We start from the raw sequence: 12,213 nt of genomic DNA, 5'->3' as shown, positions 1-12,213 counted from the left end.
AAAAACAGGCTGCCCCCCCCCGGTAGCACTCTATAAGCCCTCCCCAAGGCTATTCATGCCTTTAAAAAAAAACAGGTCAGTTTTTGCAAAAAACGGGCCATTTTTGGGAGGTTTGCAGAGTACAAAAACTCCCCCCCCCCTTTTGGAAAGCTGTTTAACTGATTGATGAGAATTACATTGATCAAGTGCTGTGCCAGCAGAAAAGAAGTCTTAGGTGCTGCAGATTGTCAGCGATTTCCTTCCCCAGCACATGGATAAATACATCTGGAATCATCTCCCTACCTACCTACTTTCTCACTCTCCCTACTTACCTACTGTATTTTTTTTCTCTCTCTCCCTCCCTCTCTCCCTCTATCTATCTACCTACCTACTCTCTCTCTCTCCCTACCTATCTACTGTATTTCTCTCTCTATATTTCTCTCTCTATATCCCTCTACCTACCTACACTCTCTTTCTCTCCCTACTTGCCTACTCTCTCTCTCTCTCTCTCTCTCTCTCTCTCTTTCTCTCTATCCCTTTATCTACCTATCTAACCAATCTCTCTCCCTCCCTCCCTCCTGTATTTCTCTCTCTTTCTCTCCCTCTCTATCTCTCTATCTACCTACCTACTTTTTTAAAAAAAATTGCCTCTTCAAAACCTTGGTGCGTCTTATACTCTGAAAAATACGGTATATGCTCTATGGTCAGTTAGATTCTCTGCTTTGGTCCACAGAAACCATCTGGCTGGCCAGTCAGTAACAAGGGCGAAGACCTCCTTAGGAGAATACCACCATGAGGAAACATTTTCTGGTAGGAAGTATGGCTGTTTCTCCACTTTTAAGACCCATTTCTTCACGTGAGCATCTGCACAGGAAGGTGGGAGCTAGGAAGTATAATCCCCTGGACTTCTCTGATGATTTACTCCAGATCTTTGTTTTCCTTTTCGAGTTTTTTTTTTTTGTAATCCTTATATTTGAACTGATCCCTTGACTTTAGCTGTTTGATTAATTCTTAAATCTGTATCTATTGTTCGCCTTTCAGATTATGGTTATTTTAGAAGCACTTAGAGTGGATGATTTACTATCTTTATTTCACGATCATTATTACTGCTTGTACAAACTACTTCAAGGGACTGCTTAATATAGAAAAGGGCATCAATTCAGGAGAAAAAAAAATGTAAAAACTGCTTAGAGACTTACATTGAATATCTGTGGCATCTCCAGGAAGTAAAACTGGTTCTGATTGTGATTGAACTTCTGAAGATATGAAGCATATTCATTTTTGCTCTCCTCAGCCATGTGACTACGCAGGTTGGCTTGCTGCTTGGCCTGGGAAAAGTTGGGGAAGTGATGAGAGGAAAACCATATTTCAAGCAAAGCCACAAGCGAAGAATACAATCTAGCTTTCAATTTTCTTTATTCAAGAATGCACTTTAGGCAATCTTGTTCTTTATCTCAGTGCTGCTTAATTTGATGGCCCTCAGTAGCAAATGATCATCTGGGTGGAAACAAGAGCGCTCTAGTTTCTATCAGTTAGAACTAAGGGCCACTTTCTTCAGGTGCTCCAAACCCCCAACCCCAAGTGCTTAACCCCCTCCCCCCATAAAGGTTTGAACAATGTGGGACAAATTCTGGAAACTGAGCTTTTTTCAAAAAGTCTGCACTTTTAAACTTCCCCACCAAAAGAACTAGAAGTGACTTATGTACCATTTTCCAAGATGCCTCCTATCTGGAAGATGCAAGCCCAGTGCATTTGGGACTTCAAAGGAACGCTTTGACAATAGGTTGCTGTTTTTGGTGCTTTGGGGGTGAGTGGGGGGGGGGGGGTTAAGCTGGCATAAACTGGCATCATTCTTTCTCTCCAAAACTTTTTCCCCAAGATATGCCTCAGGTTTTATGACTTAGTAGGGAAACAAGCCATCATTTGCTTAGAATCATAACGCCAGCATAACCAGCAGAAAGTTCAACAGCAGAGCTCCATTCCTGGGCTTTAGCACAAATGAGTCAGGATCTTAATCATTGCTTCCATTACAGAAGTCCTCATAACTACCCCTGGGGCTGGGAAGCAGCGGCACAGTCCAGATGCTGACCTTCTCCACTTCTGCCTTGGTAGTACTGATGTCCTGATCCAGCTTCTCTGCATTTAGCACAGCTTTCTCAGCCTCCCGGCAGTCACGTTCAAACTTGCGTTTGCTCTGTGAAGAAAAGCACCAGAGTGTCACCCTCGCCTGCAGCCCACTGCTATGCCTTCCCTTTGCTGGCTTACCTGGGTGGGAATGACTTGAAATACCGTTTAGGTAACAGACTCATCACTTGGGCTATAAACAATCACTGCATAGCCTTGATTTGATTAGCCATTCTGAGGTTTTAAATAAGAACTGGAAAAAGGATGAGGGGTTCTGTTTCTGATCTTTAAAAGCGTGCTTAAAAAGAGATTCAGACTGTTATATCTCATGATATACACAGAAGTGTTTCGAAAGGGAACTGCTGTTGTCAACTGGCAAGTACTTTGGCAAGTACTTGGCAATTACCTTCAAAAACTGCAATAATGAAAGAACCATATCAGCTACTCACTTTTTCCCACTAGATTTAGACCTAATCTGTAGATACGCTATTGGTGAGAATAAACTACCTTTTGGTTTTAAGCAAGAAAAGCTCCCTTGAAGTTAACTAACTGAAACGTCTGGTTTAGCATTTTTATTTGTCTCATCAACTTCTATCCATGTCTTCAAGATTAGATTTAAGGAAAAGGTTAGACCTGCTAAGAATGAGGGGTTCTACATTGGCCTCTACCCCAACTCAGGAAGCAAACAGAACTAATCTAGGTAAAACAAAACAGAAAGAGCAGCAGTGGTATTATATACTCTGAGTTTGGAAATACAACTTTTTGTTCAATGTGGATGTTTAGTCTACACATGGACACACATGATGTGCACAATTTTGTATTTTTTGAAAATTTGATGCTTTGAATTGAAATATTCAATCATAGGAACATTTATTTTGATCATGCAGAAAGACACACCCTGAAAACATTAAACATTGACAAGAATTGCTACTGTTTTCTGTTTACGTTAGTATGAAATGTCACACCACATAAGTGAAAACAATCCTAGGGAAAGACTTTGCTTTTGTCTCTGAAAAGCTATACTCTACTTTAATCAGAGTTTTCTCCCTAGAAAACTAACTCTATGATTATTATTTTTATCAATACACAAAACTCTATGGCAGTTTCCCCTACTTTTCTGCTAAGCTGGGTTGAACTACTATTGCCTTACATGTTATCCTTGTCTGGGATTACAGGGTGACAGATGTAGCACATCTGGAGGGCATCGGGTTGGGAAAAGTGAGATCAGAAAGTCTTGGAAATGTCCAAAACAGAATTGCTTTCTAGGACCAACAGCCTAAGGTTCCTCCTCTCCCTTGACATGCACTCTGGATGTTTTCACTGTTTCCTTGTATGCATGAATTCTCCAAGGAATTTTAAAAGATTGGATAGAGGAATTGTAGCTGGAATAAAAAAAAACCTCCATTTATTTTCCAAGCAATGTTTCCATCCATGTTTGGAGACCTCTGGGGGGAACAGTGTCCTCCACAGCTGTGATCCTGCTTGAAATATGAATCAAGCAAACAAGCTTTCAGTTTTCAAAGATAAAAATACAGAATCCTCACAACTAGCACACAACCTGAATGTTAATCTAAACTGCTAAGGGAAAATCAGAACTCACATTTTCAAGTTGCTTGAAGGAATTCTCTAGCTGCTGTTGAGCTCTCCGGCCTTCTTGCAGATACTGGGAAGTGAAAAGGAATTTAAAAAAAAAAGAAAATCATTATGAAAAGTTCTTCAACTCCCAACTCATTGAGTCTCCCTCCCCAAATCATTAGATGACAATAATACTCCAATGAGTAAAACCTTCACAACCCCAGAAATCAACCTCAAAGAGCTTTCCAACATCAAATGGCTCTGTGGCGTCTTTTACATCAAAGCTGGCTTTTGCTCTCACGAAAATTTTTCATTTACATATTTTATCTCCAAGAATATCTATAACTAAAATTCCAAAAATAGAAAAATGAGGGGGGGGGAAAGAATATTTAAGGAATATCTAAACATGAAACCCCCAAGGTGAATGAGAGGATCCTGCATTGATAATATCCTAAGAATATCTATAATTCATGCATTCTTCCAGATCTGAGATCTAATACCACTGAGATGGAGATACATATAAGTTACTCTTTAAATAAATGATAAAAAATAAATATTTAAATACTGCATTAATAATATACCCGAACAGCAAATTGTAAATAATTGCTATTAAAACTTTTTCCTAGCCACTCAAACTCTCTGAGACCCAAAGGCAACTGTGCCAAGAGAGGAGTTTGGCAACAAGATTTATGGCAAGGAATCAGAAGTCCTATCAATTCAGAAAAGAATCCTCATCATTTTCTGGGAAGTCTTTGGAATCATTCCTCTTTATTTTGCAGTAATAATGAGTTGCTATAATTTCTACATGAAAGCATTATTTAAATTTGAACACACCAGAAGACAAGATAGATTCTACCATTGCACTGCAGAAATATTTCTGAGAACAAAATCACACAATGACAACTTGTGCCTTTGGAGATCTGTAATTGGAATTCTTGCATCTTTAAAATAAATAGCTCCAGTTTCTCTTCAAACTGCTGCCCTCTCCATGCCACCAGGCAAGCAATTTTTGAATTTTCCATAAATTAGAAAGCACTATCCCAATCAGCTGTTGCATGCCAAAATAAAACAACATTATAAACATTCCTGGGCTTTCATGTTTTGAAGAGCTTGCAAGCTGAAACACACAACTTGTTTATTGTTTCCTGCTTTGTCCTAAGATTTTTTATGTCCTGCCAAAGTTTCTTAATAGAGGTACAAGACAAAAGCAGTTAAAAAGAGAGGAAAAACCAACCAGATAGCATATTTACTTTTGTGAAAAAGTTACTGTGGCTTATTTAACAAATTAGTGTTTAATGCAATATGCAAGCACCATAAATATCTAGAAAAACAAACTCTAGTTGTCAAAAAGAGCAATAACCAACAACAGGGAAGTAGTAGGGAAGGTCTCCATGAATGACAGATCCTCAAAAAGGAATAAAGTGAAAACCAGTCTTTACAGACACCAAATTCTCAGTAGATCGTCAACAATAAAGTTGCCGAGGAAATCAAAATACACAACTCTCAAGCCAAAGTCATAAGTTATCAAAGCCTGATGTTTGTCCACCGCCTTACTAGCTGAACTACCATTCTGGATGTCTTGCGGCCACAGTTCATTTCCTAACAATTTTACCAATTTCCTTTCCTGCTTCAGCTCCTGCAAGTCCTTGGAAAGCTCCACACAGATCTGGGCTAGAAGGTCTTCTGCTATGACTTCCCGTTGGCCTGCAAAGTCATTCAGCTCCTTCACCACTTGAAGGAAAGCATGGTATTGACAAAACCTACAAAGAAAAGACAATTATTTAAACTTAACCTGTAACAAAGAACACTGTCCTCCTCCTCAAAACAAGAAAGGGACTATACAGGACTATACTTCAATGAAAATGAAGTGTAGTCCTTCACAGTTTCAATGAAGATGCAGGTGATTAGAACAAACATGGAGATAAGAATAGGTGTAAGGACAACCCTAATATCCCTAAAATTTGGAGTTAGTTTACTAAAGAGACAACTTGGGAGGGAGAACATGCACATTTTTTAAAGCATGGAAATTAAAAAAAGCACATGCAGAAAAATGTAGAACAAGAAAAAAGGACTTGTTTTCTCCCTTTACCAATGAATGTATTCCTTCTTAATGAGACAGTGAGTCTTCTGAACATACTGCTAACAAAAATAGCTACATGTATACATGGAATACAATGCAAAAAGATGTTATGTTTTAGCTGGGCACTAGCTTAGATGATTTAAAAAGCAATTAAACCAGTTTATTGAAGATCCACCACTAATTGCTCTTAGCCATGATGGTTACATCTCTTCAGAAAAAAGACTTACTACAGAACAACCACAGAATACTAGTTGCTGAGTAGCAGAACTACTTTTGGACTGTTTTTATTTCCTCATTCTCTGCTGGAGACAGAATACAATTTTGTTTGCCCTTCTTGGGTTCATAAATGTATTGACCTCCCACAAAGACACTAACTTTCACCTAAACTAACTTCCCTATATTGACAGTCTGAACTGAATGTAGCCATTATATTTATTTCGATGTTTCTTGTTAAAAAAACCACACACCTATGGGTAAAGTCTGTACCCAATTTATTAAGATGATGAAGATTTGACACAGGATTTTAGTTATTATGCAAAGTTTTGTAACTTTCCTGGATGTGCCTTTAGAATTAAGTAAGAACTATAGTCTGTATTTCTTTTCCTTCACTTTTTTGTACTCATATTAGCCATGGGCATACGTACTAAGTACCATAAAAAACGAAAGCAGTCGCCAGTGATAAATCTGAATTGCAAGATCAATAATTAAAGCATAAACATTAAGAGAGAGAAATTACTTCCTGGAGTAAGAAATCCATTTCCTGGATATGTGGACTAGATTGCTGATTGCTGCCCAGTCAGTCCAATAACATTAACCAATACTAAATTTCACCAAGTGACTGGAATGGTGAGTCTCATAGTTCATTCATATTTATAAACCTCAGAATCAAGTATGTTAAGTCATGTGGTTTATGTTGCAATGTTCCCTTTTATCATCGGTCTGCCTGCTGATGCTCATATTAGTTCTGCAAAGTAGATGCAACTTTGGATCACATGTGCTATTGCTTCCTAGGCATTCCTTTGACGACTGCTGCTGTTAACAATTTGCAAAGTCATCTTGGCCAGGTCTTGCTAAGCTCAAGTTTAAAAACAGACAAGATTTGTCTGCTTGAAATATGTACAGCACTGGATTTGTTGCCGTTAAACTCATATGCTCACTGCTTACTTTGTTTCTGGATCTTCTCGAGACGTCCTCTTGGGAAGGTGCTTTTTCACAAGATTTCTGCAAAGGAGATAACATGCATATCATACAACATTGACCTGAAATGGAACAAAGAGTGAACTCATACCTACATTGTAAAAAGATACACTGCTTCACTCAGACATAATTACACTTCAATATTAGACTTTTAAGCAGCTTCAGGCTGTTGTATTTTGTCAGATGGAAATGTTAATATACCAGTCTGCATAAAATTATTTTTATTTAGGAGGACTTTTCCAACTTTCTCTACATTTCACCTATTTCAAGTCACATATGGGTTAGCCAGTCTACTTGAGCTAAACTACATAAGTTCTTGAATTCTTTCCTTTCCCTAAAACCTGAATCCAAGCATCTGTCAGCCCCATTGCCACCCCCACTCCCTCACACCTACCTCAGCTGCTTCGCATATGCCTGCTCAATTTCAGTCCGCTCTTTCACAAATTTGACGTATCTGTCCATCAGGTCCAGGCCCCACTGGGTGTGGCGCTCAATCGTGTCAAATTGATCCTGAAGGGGAAGAGGGGAGAAGTGTGACCCAATGCAGTTGAAAACCCACAGACTTTTTCTGTGACCCAAATAGAATGGGTCACAAAGGCCTGGCACAGATGATAAAAAAGGGTGACCAAGCTGTGTCAGCAGGGATTCACTAAAAGAATGAAGGAAAACCAATAACCAAACATGAATTAGAACATGATGTGATGGTGAAAATGACGCAGGGCAAGCCTGGCGGCCCAGAGCTCCAGCCAATTTATGTTGTGGGAGAGCTCCGCCAGAGACCACCTGTCCTGAATAACGTGTGTCTGGAGATGAGCGCCCCAACCGTATAGGCTGGCGTCCGTTGTTATGACCAGGTGCTCCGGTTCCTTGAAGGAGCATCCCTGTTGCAGGGCTTCTGACTGCCACCACCTGAGAGAGCGAACCACCGTTGGAGGGAGATGCACCACTCTCCTGGAGTTGCTGGCCTTGCGTCTCTGGATCGGTAGGAGGAACCAATGGAGTTCCCGTGCATGCAGACGCGCCCAAGGCACCACCGAAATGCACGACACTAGTTTCCCCAGCAACTGGGAGAGGGAGACGATAGACGCTGACCTTGTCGCACGGATGCTTCTTACCAGGGATCTGATGTTGTCCACTCACTCCCGCATGAGAAAGACTTTGCAGTTCCTGGAGTCGATCATTGTGCCGAGATGCTGGATTCTGCAGGTTGGAGTCAAGTGGCTCTTGTTGAATTGACTGAGAACCCGTGGCGTTGGAGAACGCGGATGGTAATGTCGAGATCCCTTTGGGCTTGCCCCCTGGACGACGAGTGGATGAGAATGTCGTCCAGGTAGCATTCTAATCTTACTGGGAGAGATCAGAGATGCGCTGAGATGGCAGGCAGAAGCTTAGTAAATGTCCTTGGGGCCGACAAGAGGCCAAAGGGGAGGTCCCTGTACTGGTAGTGCTGGTTGGCAAACTGGAACCTCAGGAACTTGCGGTGCGCTGGATGAATTGGAACGTGCAGGTATGCCTCCTTCAGGTTGATGGAAGTTAGGGGGGTCACCCTGCCTGATGCAGCCCAGAATGGTCTGAAGTGACTGCATCTTGAAGCGCTTGTACGCCAGATGGATGTTGAGTTTCTTGAGGTCTAGTATTGCCCTTACTCCTCCTGAAGATTTGGGGACCACGAAGAGGATGGAGTAGAACCCCCGCCCTCCCTGGGGACCCTCTCTATGGCTGCTATCTCCAGCAAATGTCCTATCTCCGCCCACATCACTTGGCGCTTGTGGGCAGATTTGGGAATGGCACAACGGACAAAGGTCCGTGGGGGGAATGAGAGGAATTCCAGGGTCAACCCATGATGGACAGTATTCAGAATCCAAGTGTCTGTTGTGGTCTCCTACCATTGAGCAGTGTAAAGTTGGAGATGACCGCCTATGGGAGGGGGATGGTGACAGTCACTTCGACTTCCGAAAGGAACGGTTGGAATACCCCCCTTGGAAGGACCTGCGGTTGCCCTGCTGCCTGTTCTTGTCCCTAGAGGAAGACCTGTCTTGGGGACGATCCTGAAGTTGGGAGTAAGATCGTTTAAATCCCCCAGAAGAGGTTGAAGGGTCTAAGTTCCGAAAGGGCTGCCTACGAAAGGTCTGACCCTTGCGGTCCATTTTTTTGGTGACCGCTGGTAAGATCTTACGTTTATCATTGCATTCAATTAAGATCGAATCCAAGGCCTCCCCAAAAAGTTTCCCCCCTTTAAAGGGAGCATAAGTGAGCTTCCACTTTGCTTTCATGTATGCCTGCCAGTGGCGAAGCCACAGCAGCCGGAGCGAGGTCACATTGGAGGCGAGGGCTCTGGAGGAAAATTTTGTGGCATTGAAGCGTTGGCAGAATACTTGACAGCCGCTATGATTTTATTGACATCCTGCTGTGCTTTGGTGTCTCCTGCCGGTAGGCTGGACAACAGTTTGCGGAGCCAAAACAGTGCTGCCTTGCTAAAGTAGGAAGAAGAAGATGCCCTCATGGCCCATGAAGTGGCCAGGTGAGTTTTATGAGTGGCCTTCCCCACCCTCTTGTCCTCAGCCTAATTAGAAGTTAGTGATATAATGGGGTCATCTACCTGAGAAAGTTTCAAGAGATCCTCGAGGCTACTTTCCATGGTGTACAGCTTCTTATCTACCCCTCTGGGATTAGCCATAGAACCCGGCTGGGCGCATTGGCGCTGGATAACATCCAGGAACAGCTGGGGGGCAGGGACCAGATCCTGAAGAGGAGAGGTCTCCTTGAAGAGCCCTGCACCTGGATCCTGCGGCCCAATGGTATCCTTGGTGCGCTGATCAGTGGAGGATTTATCTGCCTGAGCTGGGAGTCCCATTTGGGGGGCGGAAGCCCTGGCCTTGGTAAGGATAGCCCTAAACATAGAAGGCTTGAATAAGCCTGAGAAGGCAGGCGTGTCAGGGAGAGGATTTTCATCCTCTGAAAGATCCGGAGCATCCTGCTCAACCTCCTCCCCCTCGGACAACTTGCTTACCTCCGAAAGAGCCGGAGAGGCTTCTCTAGCCGGTGGATCCCGAGACCCAGCGGCATGGGCCCTGCTAGGGTTTGCAGTTTGGATGGGTAATTTTAAGCCTAACTCTGGATGCCATCCGCAATCCCCTGGGAAATTGCACGTGCGACTAAATCCTGCATTTCCTTGGACAGCTGAGGTTCCTGACCCTTAGGCGGGCTTGAGCCAGACCCAGATGGAGGCATGGATTCCTCCTCCATGATGGAGCATATGTCATTCAGGGATTCCTCAGCCAGGGAAGGACAGGGGGACCAGATGCCCAAAGGGATTGGGAGAAAAGCCAAAATCCTCATCACCTGCCAGGGAAGGGGACCCCTCTCGTTGTGGAGTGGGAAGGGAAGGACCTGCCCCATCTTCCCTAGGTGGAGAGGGAGCTACTGCCTGTTTTTGGGCTGATTTAGCTATTTGTTTTTCAAGGGCCTTTTGACGCCTCTCAGCCATCTTCTCAGCAGCTTTGGACACCTTTTTGGGCTTGGGATGCTTCCCCTTGGACGGGCACCCAGCCTCTTCACCCTTAGCGGCAGGATTGAGCCTGGGTGGGGACTGCCTGGGAAGTCACTTCAGCCTCCACGATGCTGGCCATGATGTGAGGCATAGATGCAGGACTGGCTGTAAGAGCTGGCATGAAGAACAAAGCTTCAGGGCCAAGATGGTATTGCTGCGATGAGAAGGACTTCTAGACGTTGCTAATTTCCCAGCGAGAGGCAGAAGCATGACAAAATGGCGCCGGTCAGATTTGTCCAAGGCGCTCGCAGATTCGCGCTATGTCTAAATACCAGGGAATGGCCAGGCAATAGCCCAAATCCCTGTGGCCGCATGATGAGAATCCAGGGGAGGAGAAGGCCTGTCTGGAGACCCGTAACCAGCTGATTAAGACCCCTCCCAGCGGCGATCTGCAGATGAAACAAGCTGCAGTGGCTTAAAATGCCTCAGAAATAAAGTGCACCAATTTTTTCTGTCTTCAAAATGGCTGCCGCGCGCCTGGAGCAGCACCGGGGTAACCTGTCAGATATTCCAAAGACTCAGGAGAGTGTCTGGCTAACTAACAGTCCTCCGACGGCTATTAGCGGGACCTGCCTACCTGTCCCCAAGAGCTCGCCAGTAGCTGCTAAACGAGCCTCCCACGGTGTTGCACGAAAGCCAGCCACGCTCCAGGCAGCCTGTTTCACGCGTCTAACGGTAATCCCTACTTTGGACGGATTGGAAGCCAAAAACAACAAAGAAGCTAAAGAAAAACTAACCTAACTGAAGACAAAAATAATAAATGCTACACTACACTGACTTGGAGAGTCCAATCTGTTGCTCAAGGACTGGAACTCCCCCAAAAGCGTCCTTTTAGGGCGACTGAATTTTTTAAACTGAGCCTCTGAGGGGAGCAAGAGGTTTGGCTACACAAACTTTGAACTCAGTCCTTGGACAGCAAGCTGAAGTCAACCTATGCTTGGACACTCCAAGCAGCGCCTAGGAGAATAAGGGGACTCATCATGCAACTCACATCAGCACAATTCAAGCTGACTTTTCAAATTCTTCATTGTCTTTCATGCTACTAAAATCTAAGCAAGGGCCCAGGGTTTTTGCGTCTCATTTTTTTATACCGAATAGCATTTAAGAAAAAATACCCTACATTCCTATGTATCCTCCCACCCCATGACATTAACCAGAAATCAGAACTTTTGTGAGTTTTACAATTCACAAAAATTTTTACAACCAAAAAGAATGTGGCTGGCAGACATTAAAGTCCAACCTTTTTGTACCCACTAATGTATACTTCATCTCCTCAGATTTTGTAAATCAAAGATCAATGTGACAGAATTACTATCTCAAGAGAGTTCTGTTCTATTAAACTTTAGCAAGTTCAAAGCAGACAGTTCTCCACAATATCACTTTCTTAACATTCTTGTCTCATAAAGAATAAAGAGTTCAATTCTTAATTTAGTTGGAAGAAAAATGAACATAGCACTACTGCTGACACTAGAAGTGATATACAAAACAAATACTATCTCTGAAGCTTTATAAATAGGAGATGGTCCTTCTCCACTTTTTGTTTACTAATTACTTCCAAACATGAGAATGTTAAATCTAAAATGATAGTAACACTGTAGATTTATCAACAGATGATGAGCCCAACTAAAATTGAAAACAACTGGATCTGGACTTTTAAATCTGACAATGATTATGTGCCTCAAGCCCCTGTTAATCTTAATGACCACCC

The 12,213-nt window shown here is 43.0% G+C and overlaps 1 protein-coding gene across 2 annotated transcripts in view; it reads right to left on the bottom strand.

The window, feature by feature from the left end:
- TRIP10 (thyroid hormone receptor interactor 10) overlaps positions 1-12,213 on the bottom strand; it is a 77,743-nt gene that overhangs the window by 18,517 nt on the left and 47,013 nt on the right. For both annotated transcript variants that reach the window (XM_081947223.1, XM_081947224.1), the window contains exons 2-7: positions 7,350-7,465; positions 6,923-6,979; positions 5,291-5,438; positions 3,704-3,766; positions 2,069-2,173; positions 1,179-1,307 (exon numbers count right to left, since the gene is read on the bottom strand). In XM_081947223.1, the coding sequence (XP_081803349.1) occupies positions 1,179-1,307; positions 2,069-2,173; positions 3,704-3,766; positions 5,291-5,438; positions 6,923-6,979; positions 7,350-7,465 (618 nt within the window). The remainder of the gene's footprint in view (positions 1-1,178; positions 1,308-2,068; positions 2,174-3,703; positions 3,767-5,290; positions 5,439-6,922; positions 6,980-7,349; positions 7,466-12,213) is intronic.

This window comes from Natrix helvetica (assembly GCF_964273705.1).
Source record: "Natrix helvetica genome assembly, chromosome: 1".
Lineage (NCBI taxonomy): Eukaryota > Metazoa > Chordata > Lepidosauria > Squamata > Natricidae > Natrix > Natrix helvetica.
Note: the sequence above shows the minus strand (reverse complement) of the source record. Positions and strands in the feature narration are given on the sequence as shown.